The 25,468-nt window shown below is 48.5% G+C and overlaps 1 protein-coding gene across 1 annotated transcript; it reads left to right on the top strand.

Annotated features, from left to right (window-relative positions):
• Positions 1-12,951: 12,951 nt before the first annotated feature.
• tprn (taperin) lies at positions 12,952-25,270 on the top strand. Its single transcript, XM_028808748.2, has 4 exons — positions 12,952-15,251; positions 20,225-20,426; positions 24,843-24,967; positions 25,056-25,270. The coding sequence occupies exons 1-4, from the start codon at positions 13,122-13,124 to the stop codon at positions 25,116-25,118; spliced, it is 2,520 nt and encodes an 839-aa protein (XP_028664581.2). The 5' UTR covers positions 12,952-13,121; the 3' UTR covers positions 25,119-25,270.
• Positions 25,271-25,468: the final 198 nt, after the last annotated feature.

Below are 25,468 nucleotides of genomic sequence, written 5' to 3'. Positions count from 1 at the left end.
TTTAACATTGCTTTTTGAGTTGAGTGAAAATAAAAATGTGATAAGAATTTTTTGGATTAACTAACATTTTCTTTTACAAAATTATTACTTTTTTAAGTTGAAACAACTAGTGTTCATAATTTAACCCTACTCAAATGGTGTATGTATAAGTTACACAAGATTTTAATTGGAATAAACTTAAAAAGGTTTACGCAATCGATTGCCATAATTTTTTTGAGTAAGCGTAACTCAATATTCTTACCTTTTCAAACAGAAGTCATAAAAGTGGAAAAAAGCACAAAAAGCACAAGAGTGTAGTTTTGTATTTTAATGTATAAAACATTATTACAATATTTTTCTTTACAAATAACAGTAATTACAATGTAGATTTTATTTTACCTTTATTTTCTCTTCGCAAAAGCCTACAGCCATCTTATGGGCTCATTAACACTGAAATTTACTTTACAATCCAAATTTTTCATTTCCTTCTAAATGTTTGCTAGTTCACAGTATGTAACTTTTACAAAATAAGGTTAACTGTGAAGCTGTAAACTTAATAACCTTAACAAAATCTTGTGTAAAGTAGGGTCATCCATCCATTATCCAACTCGCTATATCCTAACTACAGGGTCATGGGGGTCTGCTGGAGCCAATCCCAGCCAACACATGGCGCAAGGCAGGAACAAACCCCGGGCATGTCGCCAGCCCACCGCAGGGCACACACACACCAAGCACAATTTAGGATCGCCAATGCACCTAAGCTGCATGTCTTTGGACTCTGGGAGGAAACCGGAGCACCCAGAGGAAACCCACACAGACACGGGGAGAACATGCAAAATCCATGCAGGGAAGACCTGGGAAGCGAACCCAGGTCTCCTAACTGTGAGGCAGCAGCACTACTGCTGTGCCACCCACATTAACAAATTCTTATGTAAAATAGGGCCTCTATATTGGTAGGTAAATACAAAAAAAAATCCAGTAAACAATGCTTTTTTTGACTGAAATATGGTCATACCCTTTATATACAAAACAATATGGTCTTCTAATATTGCAGTAAATAAAGTTGATGCAAAAAATAAAGCACTAACATTAGCACATTAACCTGCTTTTTAAAGAAAGAACTTTTGAGCTACGTTTGAGACCATTCAATTCCAAAAATAATTTTTGGAATACTTCTAAAGTATATCTGAGCTCTGCGGTGGGTTGGCGCCCTGTCTGGCATTAGTCCATGCCTTGCACCCTGTGCTGGCTGGGATTGGCTCCAGCAGACCCCCGTGACCCTGTAGTTAGGATATAGCGGGTTGGGAAATGACTGACTGGCTATATCTGAGCTCTTTAGGGTAACTTCGATTCGGTGAATATATAACACATAGTAACATGGCACATGCTGTTGCAAATTCACCAAAATTATTTACAGATTCAGTTTACTCAACAATCACACCAACATCTGCTGGTTCTGCATCAGGAGCTCCTGCATGCTTTGCCACAAATTAGTTTGAGAGCATACTGACTCCAGTCAGACTCAATACTATCAGCTTCAACATCCTAAAGAAAATAAAATGCCATAATTAATATCAATAACAAATACATCTATATTTCAAAGGAATACTCCACCAAAAAATAAACACTTTAACTGTTCCTTGTCCTACACTGGTAGAGCAGGCTGAGAAGAATTTTAATCTCAGGTTTTAAAGCAAAAAAAGCAAAGCAAATTGTGACACAATACAATTTAATAGAAACTAATTCTATATAGTACCAAACAATATCAAAGTGTTCGTGAAAAAATTTCAGATTACTAATGTTTTATAATCAGGATGGATGACATCCAGTGTAGAGGGCATCACCCAACAAATGAAATCAATTGCTTTTCTTTCAAGTCTTTTCTAAACTTGACTTGGCCATTTCTTTGGTTTTCAATGTTTTATGCATCAGCATCCATATGTGTTATTTTTGACATGCAACAGGGTGATATACTGTCAAAGCAAAGAAAAATTAAAGTAATATAAACTACTGAGTGAAAGAATATAGTGTTACTAACATATTATAGTAGTATATATTTTATTTATTAGTTTCTTAAAGTTGTCATTGTATAGATTAGAGTTTTTGTTTTTTTTTTAACTCCACTCAGTCAATGCAATATTGAGATACCGGCTCTATCTCCGCAAACAGAAGAGGAAAAACAATAAAACTGATCCACTTACCACATACTGTACTCTGAGAAGATCCTCCACATTTTCACCAAAGTACTTTATCACACAGCAGAGAACAAGCTCTCTTCACTTGTGGAGAGTATTTTCCTGTTTAAATCAGCATTAAGAGGCATTGTGAAGAAGCAACCAAACCAGGTCATTTAATAAATATCTCTGCAAGAATGTACTTATGTTTCTTACCCCATAAGATATCTAGCATCATGTGGATTTCTTTTTCTATGGCACCTCCCTTATTACGGAAAATGCTTATCAGCCTTGGTGTGAATTTATCCAGGGAAGACGTAAACTTTGCAACCAGATGGATTGTTGGGATTCTTTGGAATTCTTTGCTGATCTGCACACATAGAACACAAACCATAAAGTGGAACTAATTACAAACAATTCTGAAATGATAACAAACAGGTGTTTATTTAAAAAGCTCTAAAACTACACCATATTACACAGAAAAAAAGAAACTTTAACAAAGCAAAATAATTTAGAAGATAAATTACTTACATTTTTTCAGTACCTGAGTGGCATTGCAGAGAGCTGGCCATCTTGCTTTGAAATCTTCAATCCTTCGGAGAGAAAATGTTTTGGCCATTTTTTGGGTGATAACACTGTGATTATCTTTCTTCCTCACCTCACTCAAAAAGCTCCTCTCTTTCTTTTTCAAGACTTTGTTTTATTTCCCCAGCTGGATAAGGTGGAAGACAATTCACTTCAGCCTTCTTGGGTTTTTTAATATTTCTTGCTGAAGACTTTTCCTGCAACTGCTTCTTTAATGAATTCAGCTCAGGGCATCCAAGGGACCTTAATGTTGTCCTGTAATTGGCCGTTTTATATTTTAAGCTGGTCTGCCAACCATAATAAGCAGACTAAGAGCCTGGCTCCTTTAAACATGGGTGCTTTGCTTCTGTTACTGCACAAATCTGACCATGTACAAAACTGCTGTGAAGAAGTCAATAGTGCTTAAGCAGATCTGCAGCAATTACAATACCACCTCATTTCACACCTACAAGAATTGCAAATAATGCAGCATTAATTATTAAAAATAAATATGTAATTTTAGACATGGAGTAGTATCAAGTGCAGCTATAAATATATATTTTCTGGTGATTACCTGTCATAAATTTAAACACACAAAACATTTTGCATGAATGTATAATGTGTTTATGTAAAAATAGTAAACAAATTACAAAATTAATTTTACTTGCGATTTCCAAATAATTTATCTTTACCATAATAACATAATTACATAACTCTAAGAGATATATCTGCTTTATAAGCTAGTATACAAATTATCTGTTAATACTGGCTGCCACCTGCTATCCATACGAAATAGTATACTAAGAGAATATATTCAAAATTCTGATAGAAAATAATGAATACCTCTTATAAATAACCATTTTATGTGCCATGAATCATAAAAATATAATACATAAAATATCAATTCAACAACTTAATAACGCAGAAACGATATGCCTTGTAGTCTTCTTTAAGTTTCCCCATTTTCTCCCTTGCAATGACGTTTTTGTAGCATCATAAGTTACCTGTTCTGAAACTTTGTTTTTACCCAGGAAGTACCTTTATATTGAAACTGGCGATACTGTATACTCAAGTATTTTAAAAAGTACGCCGAATGTAAGATCTTTGTTAAAGATTTTTTAAACTTACACGAGCAACTGTACATCTCCGTGTCTTCAGATAATTAATTGCTCTATGTAATTTATAAATCCAGTTGCAAATTGTGCAAACTTTGATTATCGCGAAACAAGTGCTCGAAAAATGGCGTTTGGAACGGAGGAAAAAAAAGGACATTCAACAGGTTTTGATTACGAGGAGAATAAAAGTTACTTGTAATAAATACTATAATCACACACTTTCACGCTATAAGTCAGTCAGTTCTTTGGAGAGTTGTAGACAAATTAACAACAAAAATACTTACCTATATGCCTGCGATTAAACCGCAGTACATAAACATCTTAACAAGCTGTTCACATTATCGTAGCTTATATGGAATGTAAGTTATTAACGTCTTAACAAAACTGCGCATATAAAAAACTGATATAAAACATAAATAATTAATATCTTACCAATTCCAAGAAATGTAAAGAAAAATGGTTTAAAGACCCGCCAGTTCGATGAATATAAATCAGGTGATTAATTTGCACAAATCAGAAGCTCTTCAGTGAGCATACCCGTATGATGATCACTGTCCATGAATGAGAAATTGCTCAGTGTGCATGCGCAAAAGTAAAAGGCCGCCCAACTATGTATAATTGGATTTAAACAAAAAACTTAGTAGAGGCAATGTAATAAGTAATGTAAAGTTGAAAGTCCCTGTATTTTGTTGGGTAAACTAGCAAATATAAGTACATTCTAAATTTTACCATTTGTATGTAAAATAAACTCATTTATATGAGTAAAATAAGCTAGACCAAAGAATGATTTTTTTCAGTGTTCAGAGAGCAGGAATCTCATGAAGTAAATGGATTCTGTGCGGTGATCGCTGCCTGCGCCTCCTCACTGCAAGAGGAAGTCCGGTTAAGAAGCGCGTAGCGATTAACTGGGTCGGGGATCACTTAACACGAAGCATTTAATGTGCGACATTAACTTAGGATGAGGTTTGAGAAAATCTAGTAAATGAAACATTGATTTTAAGGTGAAGTTTACACTAATGACAAAATAAACTACGAGAATAAAATCGACATGTCAACTTTAATCTCGGCATACTGTACATTTATTTTTTTCTGTGTCCGTATTTTTTTTTTCCTTCTCCCTGCAGGCTGTACTGTAATTTGGAGCCTGATAGGGATCCATATAATTACAATTTCTTTATGGAACCTTCATTTGGGAACCAAAAGTGGCTCCCCAATGGCACCGCTCTGAACAACCACTCTGGCACGTGGACTGTTAAGAGCGTACTGGGCTTTCCGGTGAGGCTCCAGCTCCCCTGTGCCCCTGAGCAGGTTAAGAAGACTGAACGGGTGGGTGATGTTCCTGCACTGGCATCCCGAACCAGTTCCACACACTGCCCGTCTGGAGACGCATTTCAAGAAGCGGATCTGTCGGAGGAGTGATAAAGTACATTTCTGGAGGGGGGGGGGGGGGTTCAGACCAAAAGCGCCCCCCACCCGCCATGATTTGAACAAAAATACGTGCAGCTCATGTTTTAAATGTAGTACTGTATATGAAACTCGAACTTCGATTAGCTAGCAATGTACCGATAATCAGACGCCTCCCTCGCAGATTAACTGCTGCGGCACCGCAGAATGATCAGCACGCGTGGCATTCGAGGAATGAGAGCGGGGCAGGGACATTTTCGTGATTAATTTTTGAATTCATTGTTAAGTTGTCATCTAAACTCACCAAACATGCAAAACTCCCATTTATATTAGGAAGCCAAGATGACAGCAGACATTAATAAGAACTCCGAGAGGTCGAGCTACCCGCTTTTTAAAACGGACCTCAGCGTGCCTTGGCTGTCTAATCTGTTTACTGCCGCCCCATGATGTGTTTTATTTGAGCTATTTTCGTTAAGGTTTGTACCATAACCTTGAGCTGTGAAGGGCACGTTATAAATAAAATGTATTATTATTATTATTAGCCTTGAAGCAGAATCGCTTTTTTATTTTTCGAGCAGTGCTTGTCGATGTCCAATTTGAGCGCTGGGCAGAGTGGGAGATGGCGCCCCTCTTTGTCATTAGCGAGTAGTTAGGATTAGACTTCGATGACGGGGGTCCCCCTCCGTGTCTCTTACCCACTATAAACGGCGCCCCTAATGGATTGCCCGGCTCATTTCCAATTTTTTTTTTTTTTTTTTTGTGTGCGGGTGCACGATGCCACCCTAGGCTGCTGCCCATGTCGCCCGTACCAACATCCCCTGTGTTTTCCTAGCACGGACTCGGTGTCTCTAAGCCGCAGTCCACGAGGGGGCGCCGGAGAGCGTGAGAGCTGCACGCGCGGGCGCGCTCAGGTGTTTGCTTTGCGCCGTTGCTATGGAGACGCGGAGTCTCACCCTGGCGGGGCCGCACGTGGCAGGGAGCGCCGGTTTCGCTGCTCGCAGCCTTTATTGTCGCCGTCGCTTTCGGTCCTGCCCGCCTAGAGGGAGGGACGCGGGCTGTGGACTTGTCGCCGAGACTTGTCGTAGGCTGCTCCTTGGGCGTCCATTTCCGATTCCTTAGAACTGCAGAATTACAAACCTGCCGTCGAGCTCTCCAGTGGTTTTTTAGCCTCTGATTGTTCCTTTTGTCGATATGACATTTCATTTGGAATAACTTCAGTCCTAATCAAATTTGAAGTTTACTCCGCGATTTTTTCAAACGTGTCAGATAAAACCAGTTATTAAGGTAACGCATACATGTTACCCTGCTGGAGACGTGTTATAGGAAATGCTCATTTGGTTAATTACGTCTAGAAGTGATTGGTTCTTTATTTCAGACCTGCAGTTATAAAGTTTAGAAAGTAAACCACCCCTTCAGTGACATTCACAATTTTATTTGGTTTTCTCCTTTCGTTTTGTTTGCTATCAACATGAAGACAGTAACGAGAATGTCTGCGCCTTTGCAGTTTATTTTTCATAAATGCAAATTCCTGTGCAGATGGAAAACTTCATCTGATCTTTTTTAGGAGGGTCGCGACGCATTGGCGCTTCTTCATCTTCAGCTGCCAATAAAGGGCACTTAAAACAATGGGGGGAGGATTTAAAATGCCACCTTCGGTGTCCCGTCATTACTTTTGCCTTCTTTTTTTTCTCATTTTTGTGTTTTTAATATCTTACGTGTAGATGTTACTGAGCTTTCATTCTTTAAAACACTTCAACTATTGAATGTGAACCTTTATTATATAAATAAAGAATTATATTGAAAAGAAGATCTGATTTCCTGCGCGTGGAGTCAGCCTTGGCATGAGCTGGCACTGGCACTGCTTGGCCATCTGTCTTTATGTCCCTTACCCGGTGGTCTCGCTAACGAGCCTCGTGTTCCGCGTCTCTCTGAAAGTGCGTTTTATAATTGGGGGGGGGGGGGGGGGGGGGTGAACTCTCCAGTCACCCCCCATGATAACAGATGATGCTTTCCGTGGGGTCTTTGTTATGAGATCCGGCGCTGGACGGGATGCCCGGTGGGATCTTCAGGTTTCTGTCGGCCGTTTCGCTGTAAGTTTAAGTGCGATGTGAGTTGGGAACCCCATGATGAAAACACAGAGGGGAAGGTGCCTTTAATTTAGGGGGGGGGGGGGGTCACTTATTTTTTCCTTTCTTTTCATATAGCGCCTTCCATTTGAAGGAGAGTCTGGCAGTGGGCGGCCCTGTTCTGCTCAAGCAGCTCCTTTTTGTCTTCGTGGTGCTCTTTTTGCTGTTGTTTATGGCTTTCTATTGTTTATTGTTCTCTTCATTTGTTATTTGTCTAATTGTGCCTATTCTGATATTTTTATTCTATTTGGTTATTATTTGTGATCTGTTTGTGTTTTTCTTGTGGGTGGATTCCCCAAGAGGCGGGGCCACCTGTCCATCATAGCGTAGAGACCGCCCCCAGCTCTCTAAAGGCAGGCTGGGACTTGAAGTCCAGGGAGGTTCGTTTTGAATGTCACTCGGGTGGATTTTGGTGACATTTGAGACTGACGTGTTGTCTTGAATTTTTTCCTCTGATTTTCACTTTTCCATTTTGTCGATTTTGGACTCGTGTGCTTTGCTGTTGTTGTGAACAAGAAATCCCAAGTATTCCCAACAAATCACTTTGAAAAATGACCACTAGAGGGGGATATCATTATCAAACCCTGGCTCGTAAAAGGGCAAACGCAGAGTCTTCATTAATTCAAAGATTTATTGTTCACAAGAATGAAGACCCACAGGAGCACAAAAGGCAAAGAAGGAGTTGCGAGTAAAGCCAAAGGCAAAACAAAGCAAACGAGTCCCAATCACGACAGCCTAAGAATCGTCGAAATGCAGAGCAGCGGGACACAAATCTGGAAATCCAACAAACCCAAAGAACTTCACCAGTCTCAGGCACGTTTGGAAATGAACCAGCTGGAGCTGTGGGAGACCCTCTGGCACTATGGGGCGGTGAGTGACAGGTGAGACCACCCAGAAAACACATACAACTGAAAACAAGGAATAAAGTGCACAATCAACAAAAGTAACATTAACATAATCAACATAAAGTGATGAACAGAAGAGACACCCTGGCTGAGCCGTGACAGACTCCTCGTTTGATTTCTGATTTGCTCTTCTCTTGTATTTTGTACCCTTTCTGTCAGTAAGTCCTCCATTATTAGGAGTTCTTGTGGCCTTGCACTATACAAGCCAGGGGTTGATGGTTATCCTTTCCCTTGTGGAGCATTTTGAGTGTGAATTTTGAGACTGAATTGCAGACAATTTGCTGTGATGGTTACGGCTTTTTAGGCTTCAAATCCTGAGGACGTGGATTCAAATCCCACTACTGACACCACTGTGAGACCCTGAGCAAGTCAGCCCACCTGCCTGGGCTCCAATTGAAAAAAAATGAAGAAAACATGGAACCAGTTGTGCCTCGAATGTAAGTTGTCTTGGATAAAAGCACCAGCCAAAGAATAGTAACTGATGGAAAAGGCGCTATATAGCAGATAGATAGTTAGAAAGGCACCATATAAGAGAGAGACAGATGTGAAAGGCACTATATGATAGATAGACAGATAGATAAGTGAAAGGCACTATATGATAGATAGATAGACAGATATCCTCACAGGTGGCACAGTGGTTGTGCTGCTGCTGCTTTGCAGTAAGAAGATTGTGGGTTTGTTTCCCAGGTCCTCCTTGTGTGGAGAGCGCTTTGAGTAGTGAGAAAAGCGCTATATAAATGTAAAGAATTATTATTATTAGATAGATAGACAAATGTGAAAGGCACTATATGATAGATAGATGGATAGAAAGGCATTATATATGGATAGATAAGTGAAAGGCACTATATTATAGATAGATAGAAAGACACTATAATATATAGATAGATAAGTGAAAGGCACTATATAATAGATAGACAGATATCCTCACAGGCGGCACAGTGGTAGTGCTGCTGCTGCTTTGCAGTAAGGAGATTGTGGGTTCGCTTCCCGGGTCCTCCCTATGTGGAGAGCGCTTTGAATAGTGAGAAAAGTGCTATATAAACGTAAAGAATTATTATTATTAGATAGATAGACAAATGTGAAAGGCACTATATGATAGACAGATGGATAGAAAGGCATTATATATGGATAGATAAGTGAAAGGCACTATATAATAGATAGAGGCGTCGGTGACACACTCCACTGAAGCCACTTGTGCAATGTGACAAACCCAGTGACTAACTGTGGCCAGTCTGTGACTCAGTCCCACCAAATCCAAAGACGTGTGTGTGTGTGTGTGAGAGGGCTGAGGAGCAGCGGGCACTCAGCCGGAGGTACGGTGCACTGATGAGAAGTAAGGACCACGGGGGGCTTTGCACCACACAGACAGAAGAGACACTCGGTGGTCTGGCGTCTCGTGTTCCACATATCACAGCAGCTACTCGCCGTAGCCAGAAAGCCTTCGTGCAGCCCCAGCACAGCCATGAAAAGGCCACCAGAACAACCAGCAAGCTGGCGAGACCGTCACAGAGGCACATCCTTTGTCACGCCCTCTGAATCACAAGATGTGTAATGTGACATCCACAGGTGACGGGATCGTCAATGGCCGTCGTCATGTTTGACATCCCCGCAGAGTACAAGTCATGTGACATCGACTTAGTTTGTCATACCCTCTGAGGCCCTAATCGTGTAACGTGACATCTTAAGTCGTCAAGCGCTTGTGTACTGTGACATTGACTTCTGAATCGCAAGTGGTAGAAAGTGACATTCTGAGGCAGTGGTCGTCATCAAGTTTGACACGACAGGTTTCCGCCATTCTTGCTGGCACATTCTGTGAAGCTGTGATGCCTCTGTGAGCTGCCATCTTCAGGTCTCTGCTATGGCGTTTCAGTCCGAACCACTCGAGGACCCTCCAGCGATGTCCTGACTGTGTGCTTCAGGTCTTTGGACTGTCATCGCAGGCTGAGGCGGTGTGCACGCTGGGCTGGTTTTCTTGGAGGACCTCCGTGTCTTTGGTTGCACTTGTCCTCCCCTCCATTCTGACCAGCCCTCCTGTCCCCGCTCCTGCCTAACGGTCCCCTTGTCCTCGTCTCTTCCTCACCATGGTGGTCTACATTGAGCTCCTTGGACTTCACGGTGTGGTTTGTGTCCTGACATGCAGTGTAAATTGTGGGACCTTCTAGCCACAGGCAGACGTGGGCCTTTCTAAGTGACGTCCAATCAATTGAGTGGCACCACCGGTGGACGCCAGTCAAGGAGAATTAAAGCAAACAGGGGACACCTGAGAACAACGTGAGGGGTCTGAATACGCCTCGGAAGGTGAGACTTCAGTTTGAAAATGTTAATAAAACTGCAGACCTGGCCTCACTCTATCCTGATGGGTCATTGAGAGGAGACTGATGGTCAAACACGGCCAATGATGTCTGCATCTGAAATGAAACGTGCAACACGAGAAAGGGGGCAGAAAGTCAGGGGTCCAAAGACCTTCTGAGAGTGCTGTGCATGTGTTGTGTGCGGTTTATTTATTTTACTTTGGCAGTTGGTCTGGGAAGACCCTCGAGTGTGAATGTCAAAGTACTGAGGACACCTGACAACAAACAAACCCGAGTTTAGAAGGCCAGATGTCCGTCCACCAGACTGCTGTGGTGGGCAGGCACGTCATTGGGATTTGCAGACATCAGGGTCTTAGTCCCCCTCTGCGGTTTTCGTGTGCTGCCTTACTCAGAAAAAAGAAAAAAATCAAAGAGAGTCTGTTTTTCAAAAAGTGTCTTTTGAGAATGGGAAAGGCGCTATATAAATAAAATGTATTATTATTATTGTGCTCACTGATCAGGAGTTGAGTAAAAATAGAATTGATAAAAAAGATCAGGGGCTAACAATGCTATATTATAATATGTAAATTCCTGAAAAAAAAAACCAGGGACTTAAGCCTTTAATGTCCGCAGAATTGATGCCATTGGAGGTGAGGACAGTTGGCACCGGGGGTCACTGAAATGCAATGTGAGGGTGCATGTTTTATGAAGATCACTAGCTGTGCCACCCGTCAAGACGTGTCAAAAACGAAAGTATTCTGTAATGCATTGTGTTTCTCATTCCAACAGGTGGTGCATCACAATCATTTATTTTGATAAAATGCATTATTGCAGTTGTCATTCCAACAGACGGCGCAGCACAAACATTTATCCTAATAAAATGTATTCAAATGACAAAGGCAATGCATTTTATTATGACAAATGTTTGTGATGCACCATCTGTTGGAATGACAACCGCAGTGCAGATGTCTCTGTTTTATGCCATTTGGTATGGGATTTGTAAAAGCAACCTTAATGTTGGTGATGCGCCATCTGTTGGAATGTCAAATGCAACGCATTTTATTATGACAAATGTTTGTGATGCACCATCTGTTGGAATGACAACCGCAGTGCAGATGTCTCTGTTTTATGCCATTTGGTATGGGATTTGTAAAAGCAACCTTAATGTTTGTGATGCACCATCTGTTGGAATGACAACCGCAGTGCAGATGTCTCTGTTTTATGCCATTTGGTATGGGATTTGTAAAAGCAACCTTAATGTTGGTGATGCGCCATCTGTTGGAATGTCAAATGCAACGCATTTTATTATGACAAATGTTTGTGATGCACCATCTGTTGGAATGACAACCGCAGTGCAGATGTCTCTGTTTTATGCCATTTGGTATGGGATTTGTAAAAGCAACCTTAATGTTGGTGATGTGTCAAATGCGATGCATTTTATTACGACAAATGTTTGTGATGTGTCATCTTTTGGAATGAGAGAGACATAGCACCTGGACAGACACAGAGACACTTGTCCTTTTATTCAGGTGGATATATCCATCTCCTCCATCCATACCGATTAATACAGTATTGGGTCTCAGGTTACGCTCACTACATGCCAACACTCACTTACATCCATGCCAGTCTTGAGTTTCTAATTTAAATGAAACCGCCATCTTTGGGAGATGAGAGGGACCAGGAGATTGGTAAGTAAAACCACCGAGATGTGGGGAGGGCACACAAAGTCTACTCGAACAGCGACCAGGCTGGGGATTTGACAGGCAGTGTGGCACAGTGGTTAAGACCTCAAACCCTGAGGCTGTGGGTTTAAATCCCACTACTGCCCCTGTGTGACCCTCAGCAGGTCATTTCACCCGCCTGTGCTGCAATTAGAAAACAATAAGAAATGTCACCAATTTTACCTCAGATGTTGGCGTCACGGATTCGAGCGCTCATTTATTCGGTTGTTGTCAGAATCCGCTTATTTATACGCTCGAGAGACCCACTGAAATGCCACAGGGCCCACCTCTACGCAGTGTCGAATGCCAAGCACTAATCCAGACTGGACTTTGACCTCTCCAATGTCCGTCGTTCTCCCTCTTAACCCTAAACGCGGCCATGCCACGCAGCAACAGAGCGCTTCACTTTTTCTTTTGGTTTCTGCTCCAGGCGCCTTCTTTTCCTCCGCAGCCAAACAAAGAAGGCGGCCGGGACGCGACAGCCCCGCTCCTGCAGTCCGCCGGCCTTATCGCTGAGCGTGCAGCAGCGGGTGGGCGTGCCCAGAAATGCAAATGAACTCGGCCTCGCCAGGCTTCTGGCGTCAGACGCACGCACTGCCGCCAAAGGGGGCGGGGCTTAGGCCGTGATGCGGCCAAGGTCGGGGGCGTGGCCGGCGGTGGCGCTGCCGGCCTTCGGTGAGTGTGTCAGGTGCAGGGGGCGTGGCCTGCCCCTGTGATGCTCCATCGCAGCGCCTCTGTCGCAGCTGCCGCTTCGCTCTCGGTTACAATTAGACGTAGCTGAAGGCGGAGCGGATCGAGCCGAGCGCGGAGCCGTACCTGAGAGAGACGGACAGCCGCCAGCCATGTCAGCCAGCGAGGCCCGGCTCCTGTCTCGGGAGCAGTCGCAGGCCAGCACGGGCTCCGGGGCGAGGATGCCGGCCTGGAAGCGAGAGATCCTAGAACGGAGGCGGGCGAAGAGCGGCGGTGCGGGGCCGAGCGGGGCCTTGTCTACCGGCGACACCTGCGACTCGCCGGCACTGCCGCAGCCCGGGACGGGCCACCCGCCTCCAGACGCGGAGCCGACCGAGGGCGAGAAGCTGGTCCTGCAGGAGAGCCTCGGGTCCATCGAGGACAACCCGTTCATCAGGCTGGAGAAGGAGAGGAAGAAGCGGCAGGAGCGCGACGCGCCCCCCAGGAGCATCCAGCACATCCTGGAGGCGTACGGTAACGTGCCGGGCATCAAGACCATCCGGGCGGACAACATCATCATCATCGAGTCGGACCCGAGCTTCTTCCAGGACCGACCGAAGGGGCAGGCCCGGCCGAACGGCACGGTGGGCAGGTACAACTCCATCAACGATCTGCTGGAGCGCCGGGGCAGCCCCGTGACGGAGATCCGGGCCCGGGAGGTGGTCATTTACGACACGGCGCTGAGCAGGAGCGAGGAGAACCTGAGCCTGGTGGAGCCCGACAGCGAGCTGGGCCTCCTTCCCGGCCAGGTGAGTCGCCTTCTGCAGAAGTTTGACCGCAATTACGGGAAGCTCCATCAAAAGTCTCACAGCACAGAGGACCTTCTCGCGGACAGCAGTGCCCCCCGGCCGAAGACCCGGTTGATCTCTCCATTGCCAAAACGACCCCACCCTTTCCCTGCCACAGGTGCACCAAGCCAACTGCCCAGCTCTCCTACCCGCCACTGGTCCGACAGGAGCAAGTCCATCCCCGTCTTCCAGCAGGTCCAAGAGAACCACAAGCCGTCTTCCAAAAGCTTGGACTTGTCCACAAGGACAGACGTGGAGCTGCCTGCCAGTCTGTCCGCCCCTACGTCCCCTCAGACCTCCCTGCCGTCCAGCCCGGAGCACTGGATGGGTGAGGCCCGCTTGTCTGTGTCTTCCTTCCGAAAACGCTTTGAGCCGCCTGGCACGTCCAGGACCGTGACGGTTCACCCCAAGGAGAGAGGAGAGCGAAAGATGGTGCCCATGGCCAATGGAACGTGCCCTCACCCGCCGGGTTTGGAAGACTCCGAAGAGCCACTGGAATGTCCGAGTCCGGTGCCCTCGTCCCCTAGTGCTTCCGCAAGGGGGACCCAGTCAGTGACTTCGAGAACCCAGCTGAGGATGCCAGAGGTTAGCCCCCTGGAGCCCAGTGCCATCTCGCCTCCTCCGAGTCCCGAGATGATGCCACCAAGTGCCAGCACGATTCCTTCGTCCAATGGCAGCGGCAGCAGTTCCTTTGAAATCCGCCGAGCGCCAAAGCCAGACCTTTCTTCCATTCCAGAGGGGGACCTCCAGGCCAAAGCCATTGCCAACATCCGCATCCACTCCAGGAATTCCTTCACCGTCATTCCTAACCGGGCCCGTCAAGTAGCCCCCCGTGATGACCACGAGGTGGACGGGCCGCCCTCCCCTGTGAGGTCCCTGCTGAGAAAAGCGCAGATGTGGGATGGGGGTGTGTGGGACCCAAGACGAGAAAAGGAGCCACCGGTGCCCGATGTGCCCCGCGATGCCCTTTCGCCTATCCCGCAAGAACCTGGGAATCCAGAATGGGAGAGTGACGCTTCTGTGCCCCGTTGGGTGCCCGCATGGGAAAAGGATGAGGGCTCTGCTCCAGTGAGCCCTGCTGTGGACAATGGGGAGAAGCATGGCAGCACGTTGGGTATGGAGGATCTACCCGTCACCAACATCGATGACATCGTGGAAGCCACCGAGGACGCTGAGCCCACCCTTCAGGATTCAACGTCAGCGCCTGGCAAGGGGTACCACCAAAAGACTGGCAACACGTTCACTGTGGTGCCCAAGCGCAAGCCTGCCACCTCCGAGGCCGTGCAGGAGCCAGCAGACTCGGAGACACCTCTCGGGACGGGTGAAGCCCCCTTTGCCACCCTGGGGGCCATGCTGAAAAAACGTTACCCGGCAGCAGAGGAGATCCAGGTGATCGGCGGGTACCAGAGCTTGGGCCGGTCGTGCCTCTCCAAATCGGGCACCTTGCGCAAGAAGGTAAGTGAACTGACCTCTCTGGGGGGGTGGAGGTGAACATGGCAGGGAAGGTAAAATGATGGCACCGCTGGCACGGGGGCCCTGGGGGCTGCTGTTCTTTTTGTTCTGGGCTTAGGTGCTGGCATTTCGAGCTGTGCCTTTCATGATCGCTGAGAGCCGGGTGGCGCTGCGCTGGCCTGCCTCTTAATTACTTCTCGTGTGTCCCACCGCTGCCCCCTGGCTGTTTGGACGTGTTGACAGGCGGCAGACCCCTCACAAAGCCGACTACTTCGTGAACAATGGCGCGGCGTGTTAGCACTTCGTCACGCTGCCGTGCGTGTCTGAGCGGCACCAGGCTGCCAGCATCGCCTCCCGCACATCGGGGTCTTTTTTAAATGTGACTGTGACCCCCCCCCCCCCCCGAGTGGCATGCCTCAGCACCCTTGGTCAGCTGCCACTTAATGGCCGTGTGTAATGTTTAATCTCCTGAGTGTGCCGCTCAGGCAAAGTCTGCCAGCCGTGCAGGTCAAGGGTCACTGGTGTGTGCCCACATTGGGACCTGATTGTGTGAAGCTCGATTGGCGAGGCTCTGCGTGCCACAAAGTGTGCTAATCTGCCGCTAATCCCCGGTCCCTTCTCTCAGGTGCCCGTGTGCCCATTCATGGCAGGGCAGGGCGGAGGCCACCACCACCTTCCCTGTGACGCTGCATACACACCGCGTGGGTGTGGGAACAGACGGGTTGAACGTGCCGTCACCCTCTGTGACACCGCCGAGGAGGTGACTGACCAGAGTGACCGCCCTGCGTGTCACTGCTCTGATGTCCCCCGAGACGAGGATCGCTGGGCGTGTTGTGTGGACTTTGCCACTTTGGCGAAAACAAATGGCACCCTGCCTGCCATGGCAAACACGGAAGTGTGAAACTGCACCCTGGGGTGCGTCCTGTCGCTTGCCTGCTAGAGGGCGCTACCCCCCCCCCTCCCCTTGGCACAGGTGGGCCTTCCCAGCAGGAAGGTGCCCGTGCTTGTCGTGGTTATTAATATCCGCACACCTGAGCCGGGCAGGTAACTGAGACACCCGGGGCTGCGCTGCTGGCCCTGGCGCCGTGTCCACTGAGGAGGAGATGGATTACAGCGTGTGTGTGTGTGTGTGTGTGTGTGTGTGTGTGTGTGTGTGTGTGTGTGTGTCTCTCTGTGTACCCACGTGGCTGGCGCTGGCACTCGCCCCTCACTGCCCACACGCTTGCCTGTAAAGCTGCTGTGCTTCTCTGCCACCTACCTGGCCCAACATCCCGGGTTCAAATTGTCATCTAGTGGGCCAGTCACTATGACAAAGCCCCCCAAATGGTGACACTGCCTTGCACTCTGTGCTGCCCGGGTGGGCTCCCCTTGCATCCCAACTCGGATTGCGTGGGCTTCATCGTGTCGTGCCCCCCCTACGCACGGTTCAAGTCCTTGGCTGCTCGCCATCCGTGTGACGTTTCTCTCCGGTGCCCGTTTAGGAAAGAAATGACAACATTTAGGAGCATTCAGAAGGACCCCCAGCTTATCATCATTAATCCCCTCTCTGTCACTTCTGTCACCACCGTGTCTTCTCCAAGTGACATCCAGCGAGATTCTGGGATGCTGACTTTGTGTAAGGTGGGCCTTCTCTGTACAGACATACAGACACGGGTTCGAGACTTGCGGCGTTTCTACAGGCGGGTTTGGCTGGCATCGGGGATGTCACACGTGTTCTGCGGTTTGTCACCCTGCAACTCGACTGACTGCAGATGCTGATCTAGTCACCGGACTGTGTCGAGTCACACGACTCAAAATGACTGAGCACGTCAAGTGACACGACTGGGTGACGATTTTCCAGCACAGTCACACTTGCCAGTAGCCTGCTTTTGCTGATTAACCAGTCAGCCACCATCTCCGACCCTTTTATTTCCCACTGTGGTGCGTAAAACACAGGACACCAGAAGGATGAGCTTCTCCTTTATTTGGGGGGGGGTCCAAAGCCCACCCGTGTTCCTTATTCCTCATCGCCGCTCTCATTGGTTGTCACCTGTCACATGCACAGAGCCGGTACCCTTGTGTGAGGGGCGAGTCACAGACTGGTGTGACTGAGGAGTGACGAGGGGGACACGGCTGGTCACCGACGGCCACAACTGAACATGTCGAGTCACGTGATGTCGCCTCAGGAGAGGTGGGTGAGGTCCTCACTACTGGTGTCATCCGCACCTGTACTAGAGAGAGGTGACGGACTTGCAAGGCGCTATATAGCAGGAGCACATGGCAGGGTTCTGGAAGGCGGACAGATGAGCAGCGATCAGCACATCCGAGGGACAGGTGACAGTAAGGGCCCCCCTAAAGCCACCGTGCTGTGAAAAAGTGTTTGCCCCCCCTCCAGAGTCCCCTGGATTTTGCACATTTCACACAATGAGTGGCCTCAGAAACACACAGCGTGTGGGTTTGGTGTGGGAGAAGTGACGCAGCCCCCCGGACCACCAGTTTCAACACTCGACTGCCACGGTGACGCCAGCTGAATGCTTCCCGTCATCTGCTGTCCGTCTTTCACCTTCCACTGGTGGGCTTCGAGTCAGGACTCCAACATGGCCACTCCACCAGGTCACGTGACCGAGGCTATCCTGGTCTCGAGCATCGCCACCCCAGCAGCCCCCTCCATGTCTTATTGCAGGGTGGTGGGCTCCATGTCAGCCATAAAGTTCTCCTCTTTTGACGCCCACCCTTTCATTATTTCACAAGCCTGGGGGATCATCCGGGGGTTTCTTTGCATTGCTGTCCCTCCTGGATAAGCCAACTTTTGCGCCCCTGCTGTGACTCCCATCTCTTACCACGGAGTTCTGAACGTGGAGCTTAGCTGAGCCTATGGAGGTCTGCTGCTCTTTGGATGTTCTCCTGGGATCTCGAATGAGTCGTCACTGTGCTCTGAGGGTCCCTATGGCAGGATGGCCTTCTCCCTGGAGATTCCATTTTGTTACTGATGTCCTTGTTGGAGATAATAATGGAGTCCCAGAGCCTCAGGAGGGTCTTGGTCTCCTTTTCCTTTCCGGACTGAGAAGTTTCTAGAAGCCCTGTGGGGACGACGTCACTCTTGTCATGAGGGTCTGCACATGACGGCTGCCTGCGTCCAGTCAGTGGAGTCAGCTGTTTGAAGACTTACCTTTTCACATTGGCAACTTTATAGCGTTAATATGTTAAGGAGCAATTTTTACCCAGCATTCTGTGTTTCTTTCGGCTCCCATCCGTCTATCCGTCCGTTTTCTTAACCTGTTTATCCAAGGCGGGGGTGTGGGGCACCTGGAGCCCACCCCAGCAATCGTGTGGCACAAGGCGGAAACAGCACATGGACTGGGCGCCAATCCCTTGATCTAACACTGGCTGTTCAAGACGGGGCGAAATCGAAGTGATTCATGTAGTGCGCCATCTGTTGGAAAGTATTTTGTAATGCATGTGGTCTTAAAATGCATTGCACTGATCATTCCAACTAATGGCACATCACAAACATTTGTAGTAATAAAATGCCTCACTATAAATGTTTATGATGCACCATCTGCTGGAATGACTAAAGCAACGCCGATGTATGTGATGTGCCATTTGGTATGGCATTTGTAAAAGCAGAGACCGCTGCATTGTTTTTGCCATTGTAATCCATTTTATTACTCCCAATGTTTGTGATGCGCCATCTGTTGGAATGGCAGAGACATAATAATAATACATTTTATTTATATAGCGCCTTTCCCATGCTCAAGATATAGCAACCAGCTGGACACCCAGCCCGACACAGAGACACTTATTCTTTATGAAGGTGGATTGTAATGACCTGAAGTTCTGACGCCATTCATTGCAACAAATATATAAACAAAAAAAGTGGTGGCTATTAGGAGGGGGGCAAATACCTTTTCACAGCGCCGTTACCGTCTTCTGGCCATGCCGTGCCTGCGGGTTTCACTCTCTTTGGATAAAAGACCATCCACCCATCCATTATGTGAACCTTGTTTTTATCCAGTTATTGGGTCACCGTAGGTGGGACAGGGAGTGTCAGCCCAATATTGGGGATGCCACCTCGACAAAGATTAAGAACCCCAGATGGGGACCAGTGAGGCAGCAGCACTAAGCACTGTGCCACCCTGCTGCCCACTGTGATAAATTCTCTGTGTGTGTGTGTGAGATATCCTCATGGGCATTCGGTTATTGGCACCTGCCCGCGTGTGTACAGCGGTAGACGTGGTGGTCTTGTGACACACACAGAGCTTGGGGACATTCACAGGCCCCCTTCCATTGTTGCTTTGGATCATCAGGACGTCCAAAGTTCCTCAGTAAAGACGACCCGTCCAGGCCCGTGTGAAAAGCCCCCTTCACCCGCCGTCCCCCCGCGTCTTCCTCCTCTCGGCTGTTGAACGTTTGCAGTTTTTTTTCTTTTCTGCTCTTCAGGCCCCCATCTTTTTTTTTTTTGGTGCTCCTCAATGTGTGTTTTGGGGTCTTGTCCTGCTGGAAGACCCCCTGATCTTTGTTTGACAGTGGGTGGCACATGCTCAAGGATTAGAAAGGGGGGGGCTTTCGACGCTGGCCAGGTCACATTTCGTTCTCCACCTGCCAGCTGACCAGACGTCGTCCCTTTTTTATTTTTTTCTTTGGTTTAGGACTTTGCAGGTCCAGCTATTCAGATATTCTGAATGTGAAGATGCCAAGATGGCACGGTGCCCGTACTGCTGCTCCGTGCCGCTCTTGCTAACGTCTCGTCATGTGTCCCTGCCCTCTCACGTCTCTCTAATTGCCATCTTAGAACATTCCTCCACTGGGCGTGTGGCCCCACCCGGCCCTCCACGTCTTGTATTCTCGGGCGCTGCGCCCTGCGGACGTCGACGTGTGATGTCAGGACACGGCCTGCCTTGCCCAGGTGCCTTGAGTGACAGCCGCTATATCAAGCAGATGGCCTGCCCGTTTCTCGTGCCCACTTTGTGACTTTGTGTTCTGCTCTGTGTCCGCAGCTCAAGATCTCCTTCAACGACTCGAGCCTGCAGACCACCTTTGAGTACCCCTCAGAGAGCTCCCTGATGGAGGCCGCCGACGACGAGGAGGAGGAGGAGGAAGAGGACGACACCGCAGGCGAAGAGGAGGAGAGGCTCAGCCACGTCATCATCCCACGGCCCACTTTCACCAACTCGCCTTCACCCGTGCGGAATTCAGCAGGTGAGCCTCAATCAAAGGTTACTGCCGACTTTGGGGGGTCACTCCTGGAGGTCGAGATTGGCTGCCCACTTTGCCCCAGACGGATTTCAAGAGCTACTTGCTGTTAGTGCCACCCACGCTATCGCCCACCCCAGGCTGTGGTGGTCCTGTTCAGTTTTATTTCAAAGTGCCGCTGGTTCATCTGACGGTGGGCGGAATTGTCAGGTCGCCTTCATCACAGCCCTCTGTGATTGGACAGCCGGGTCCTACCCCTTCGGCCAATCAGCTTTAAAGTTAGCCTATGACATCATAACGAGGGACGCGGACACTCAATGACACAAGCCGGTGCTCCGAGATGCTGAGGTACGCCCACCGACACGGGATGTCACACATCCAGTTTATGAGGTACCTCCCATTGTCACCAGACGTCACATGTCCCAGTTTATTAGATGTGCCCCACCTTCACACACATTCTCTGCCCCAGCGTGCCATACGTCTCGTGATACCCGCGTGTGTCGTCAAGTCAGGCAGACCAGCGTTCACAGCACCAGTTCTCCTTCAACCAAGTTGGGTTGGACAAAATGAGTGTGACCTGGAATGTGGCATGTCACCATTGCCCAAATGCCATCATCATCGTGGGCTTTTCCCAGAGAGCCAGTTCAAGAGTTGACCGGGAGTGGTCTTCACTTGAGAGGCCTGTTTTTTCCAGCTGATGTGCGGCCCACTGTTGTCCTCTGGCCGTGTTCTCCCCGAGGTGGTTGACCTTACTGTGACGGGACCTGTGGATTGTGTGACCCGAGTGCAGCCTTTTGCTGTTGTCCATAATCGGTTGCCAAAGGACCCCCCCCCCCCCCTCTATTGGGCACTACAAACTCGACTGGGTGGGTGACAAGCCCGGGCAGACCCAAGTGCCACACGACTGAACGCAGCTTTAGAGTGACCCATTTGTGTCTGTGTGTCCCGCCCTTAGGACGCACTCCGATTGGTCAATTTGGCTCTGGTGACCAAACAAGAATGTAGGTGGGCCGGCCCAGCTCTGGTGGCTCGGATTCGGCTGTGACACGGCCACTAGGGGGTCTCCAGGCCTCTGCCTGTGACACTCGTTTCTACTTTGTTTTTGAACAGTGACCGTTCTACACCAAGGGAGTGGGGTCATCTGTTCTGCCATTTTGTCTCGGCAGTTGTCACGGTGGTCTGCGTCGGCCCGTGGCGAGGAGTGCTGTGCAGGAACAAAGCCGCTTCTACTGTCGTGTTGTATTGTGAGGTGGCGGTGACCAACTGGCCATCAAGCTCTATGACAAGGAGGACTTGGGGTCCGTTTTGGGTGTCCATTACATTCCCAGCCTACCTTGAATGGGCTCTCTCTCTCTCTCTCTGAGTTTTGTATTGTCTATGTGGGGGAGTCAAGGCTGGATTGGGGGGGGCGGTCAAAAAACCGGGCACTGGGGGGGCCAGCCTTGTGTGACTCTTGGGCCATACGAGAGTTGAGTGTGAGATACGTGAGGAGGAGGAGGAGGAGGAGGAGTGAAGGCCTTCAAGGAGGCGGAGTCAGAGAAGTGGGGGTCACGAGACAGGGGGTGGGGGTCACACAAGAGTACCGAGGAAAGGCTCTCAAGGTGCACATATATAGGGCAAGAGATATGACAGGTACTGTGGCTCGTTAATACGTAATCATCTAAATGACCAAAAATCTTAAATAAATAAATAAATAAAATCAAAATGAAGAAATAATAAATTCATTCTTACCCCTCTAACATGTTTAAAAATTCAGCCTAGCTCGTTTGTCATTTCCCAATAAACAAAAAAATAAATAAATAAACCAACAGAAACTGACCCAAAGCCCCCAATTTGCCTAACGAAGGTCCTCGTCGTGACCCCCCCCCCCCCCCAGTGCAGGACATGGTGACCAACGAGTCCAACTGGCGGGCCGGTTAACCAACTGCTTTACATTCTTAAGCCTGAGTAACGCTCGGCTGCTGCCATCTAGTGGATGAAAGAGCATGCTGCAACAATGCTCGGGAATATTTCTCTGTGAACTTGCTCATTAATATTCATGAGCGGGGGCGGAGCTTCTAACCCAACACACAGTGGCAAATGAAAGCCGCACAAGCAAGTCGCACAATTAACTGAAACTGGACTGTGACTCGAATTGAGGGACCGTGATGACAATGCAAGTTTGTGATCGGACGTTGACATGGAAAGTGAAACTGGCACATGATACGACACCAAACTGGCATGATATGCCCAGTTAAGTTTTAGTGTGGTGCAACAGTAGCTGGGTGTCAAAAAAAAAAAAAAAAAAGGAAAAATAAGTGCAACTGAGTGCAAGGACGGACGTTGGCCCCTCAAGAACTGTTCACAACGCAGCAACTGTCGATGTTTGTGTCCGGAGAAATCTGGAAGTCACTAAGCCTGGTGCTGTGGTAGGCTGCAACAACACTAGGGGGCGCTTCAGTCGAGCAAAGAAATAGGTGGCTACTGTCCTTATTGTGCCATCAGGCTGTGCGTTGGGGACAGTCTCAAAACATGTCACACCAGGGACGTGTGCCAAACCTGCATCGGCAGAGCAGTGGGCACCACACAGGCCTGTCCTGCTGTATCCATGGCGACGTGTTGCTGTTTACTTGTTTCTGTTTCACGGATTTATGTCATTTCCTGTTGAAAAAAAATTCACACTTCTGGCTCGTTTTTCTGGGGGCAACCGCGGGGGGTCGGGGGGAGTGAGGGCTGCTCTCTACGTTATTTGGCCAAATGCTCTGTGGTCCGACAGCAAAACTTGAGCGTCCCGAACACTTAGGGGGGCATCTCCTGGATTTTGGGCGTCTGCTCCCAGAACTCCACTTGAACGTTTCCTGCCACCTACACCTCGGTTCGATTTGACCATTTTGTGTTGTTCTCTCATTTTCTAAGGACACTACGACTGGACCGTCGGCGCTGATCTCGGTGTGGTGGGCACTGCAGCTCACATCTGCCCACTACTGTGAATGGGGCAGCTGCACTAAAGCGCCTTGTTACGTTAACTCTTTCAGGGCGGATGTCGACTTTTGTCGATATTCAGGGGTCCTCTAATGACAAGAATGAATGATGTGTCACATCTAGCCGTCCTCCAATGCTACTCGGCTGTAAATGGCGACAGAACTCACCGTGACGTTTTAGTTCGACAGTCAGTGTCGTTGATTTGACCTCGATGTTCTGCGCGTCTACGAGTAGAGAAGAGCAAAGAACCTCTAAAATGGCATCGACATTCGACCAGAGACCAAAGCGATCGCGTAAACCCAAATACTCCGTGGACGGCGTGCTGCGTGTTATCGCTGACTGGGACTTGGACTTGTCGGACTCCGGTTTTGATGCAAGTGATCTGGAGATTGAAAATGAAAGTGAAACACCGCCATCAGCTGATCGAGGCGCAGAACACGTTTGTGTAGCTGATGTGCGTACAGTAAAGTGTGCCTGGGTGGACCGACACTTACGATGACATGAGGTACCAAACCCGATTGTGTGGCACCACGACTGCCACAAAGATTAATTAAATAACATCAGATGTGCCTGCAGCAATGCTCTAAACCTTCATCCGAGGTTTTGATTCTAATCGACTGAGAATTTCACAAACTCTCGATCCATAACAGTCCGCTAAGCTTCGTCTTTAGCCTGGTGCGGCTCTGGCATGGCGCTCAGTTGTCTCCGTTGCCCTGATCGTCTTTGGCTGAACTGATGCCAGCTCAGATAAGCCTGGCATGTCGATTTTAAATGAGGCTTACTCACTAAGTGCACTAAAGGAAAGGCGGTTAGGAGCAGGCGCTGATACCCACCGCGTGACAAACCAAGTCAGGATCCCAGATCGGGACCCGAGTGCAGCCCTGCGGCGGGTGACACCTCAGCACCACACTCGTTCAGGTGGAATGGAGCAGTGGGGAGGTTTTTTTTTTTTTTTTTTTTTTTACGGTGGCTGGAGTGCCAGTTCTGCCCCCAAATTTTTCCCAGCAGGCTGGATGCCGATTAACGTCATACCCAGGGCGGAGCGATGGCAGATTAAAGGCCTTGCTCAGGGGCCCAATGGAGTGGAGTCACTTTTGCCATTTTCAGGATTCGAACCGGCAACCTTCCGAGTGCCAGTGCAGATCCTTAGCCTCAGAGCCACCACTCGTAGAAAGCCTCGTAAACGTTTAAACGCAAAACGTGAAGTCGAGAAACCACTAAGGTTGTAGCCAAAGGGATCTGAAACTCAAACACTTCAAACTGCACAAGAAGCAGCAGCGCCAGTCGGAAAGCCAACGTACCACGGAGCCACTTTAAGTGACGTCGCTAAACGGGACCTCCGGTTCCCATTACCATAGCAACCTGGACGAGTGTCCCTTGCGCAAAACGGCGATGTCCATAACGAAGAGAAGGTTGTGTCCCGGTGAAGTAAACGTATTTTTGTGCCCCCCCCCCCCACAGATCTGTCCACTTACATGCCTAAGCACTCCATGAACTTCAGCACTTGGCAGGAGCAGCGGCTGGACAAGAACGGGTCTGCGGGAGTCGGCCTATCGGCACACGGCAATCTAAACACGGAGGAGATGGTAAGTGGCACCCGTTGACGTTGGTGAGGGCCGGGACCCCCAAACCCCCCACTGACCCTGTGCTGCTCTCTCTCTCTCCCCTTTCTAGCTGACCCCTGCAGACGTCAGCTCCTTGTCGGACTTCCACAGCGAGCCGGCTCTCTATTTCTGAGGAGTGATGCCCGAGCTACCCGCCTCCGCCGAGGACCCCCCAGCACTCCAAGTTCAGGACGGACTAACTCCGTGGCAGCTACGGCCCGACACTCCACTTCTTTGCACACCTCAAAAACGGATTTTGTTTGGGTTGGAGAAGCTCGCTTGAGAAACGATGAGGCCAAGAAGGCAGCACCTTTGACTTGGTGTGCCTCACCTTCCAAAATTTGTTTCCACAGTGCCATGGCCTGTGACCACCGCAAGACTGAAGTGCCATGGCCGCAGCCCAAAGACCCTTCCGGGCCCCATCTGTGCCAAGCAGAGTGCCACTGCATCGTATGCCCGGCTCTCTGTGCCATGACAGACTTC

The sequence above is a fragment of the Erpetoichthys calabaricus genome, chromosome 9 (assembly GCF_900747795.2).
Source record: "Erpetoichthys calabaricus chromosome 9, fErpCal1.3, whole genome shotgun sequence".
Lineage (NCBI taxonomy): Eukaryota > Metazoa > Chordata > Cladistia > Polypteriformes > Polypteridae > Erpetoichthys > Erpetoichthys calabaricus.
This window is presented reverse-complemented; position numbering and strand designations above follow the sequence as displayed.

Bases quoted from the DNA above. Each gene is read 5' to 3' on its own strand.
- tprn (XM_028808748.2), top strand. From the start codon at position 13,122: ATGTCAGCCAGCGAGGCCCGGCTCCTGTCTCGGGAGCAGTCGCAGGCC. The intron at 15,252-20,224 runs GTAAGTGAACTG...CTGTGTCCGCAG, and splicing joins CGGGCACCTTGCGCAAGAAG to CTCAAGATCTCCTTCAACGA. The intron at 20,427-24,842 runs GTGAGCCTCAAT...CCCCCCCCACAG, and splicing joins ACCCGTGCGGAATTCAGCAG to ATCTGTCCACTTACATGCCT.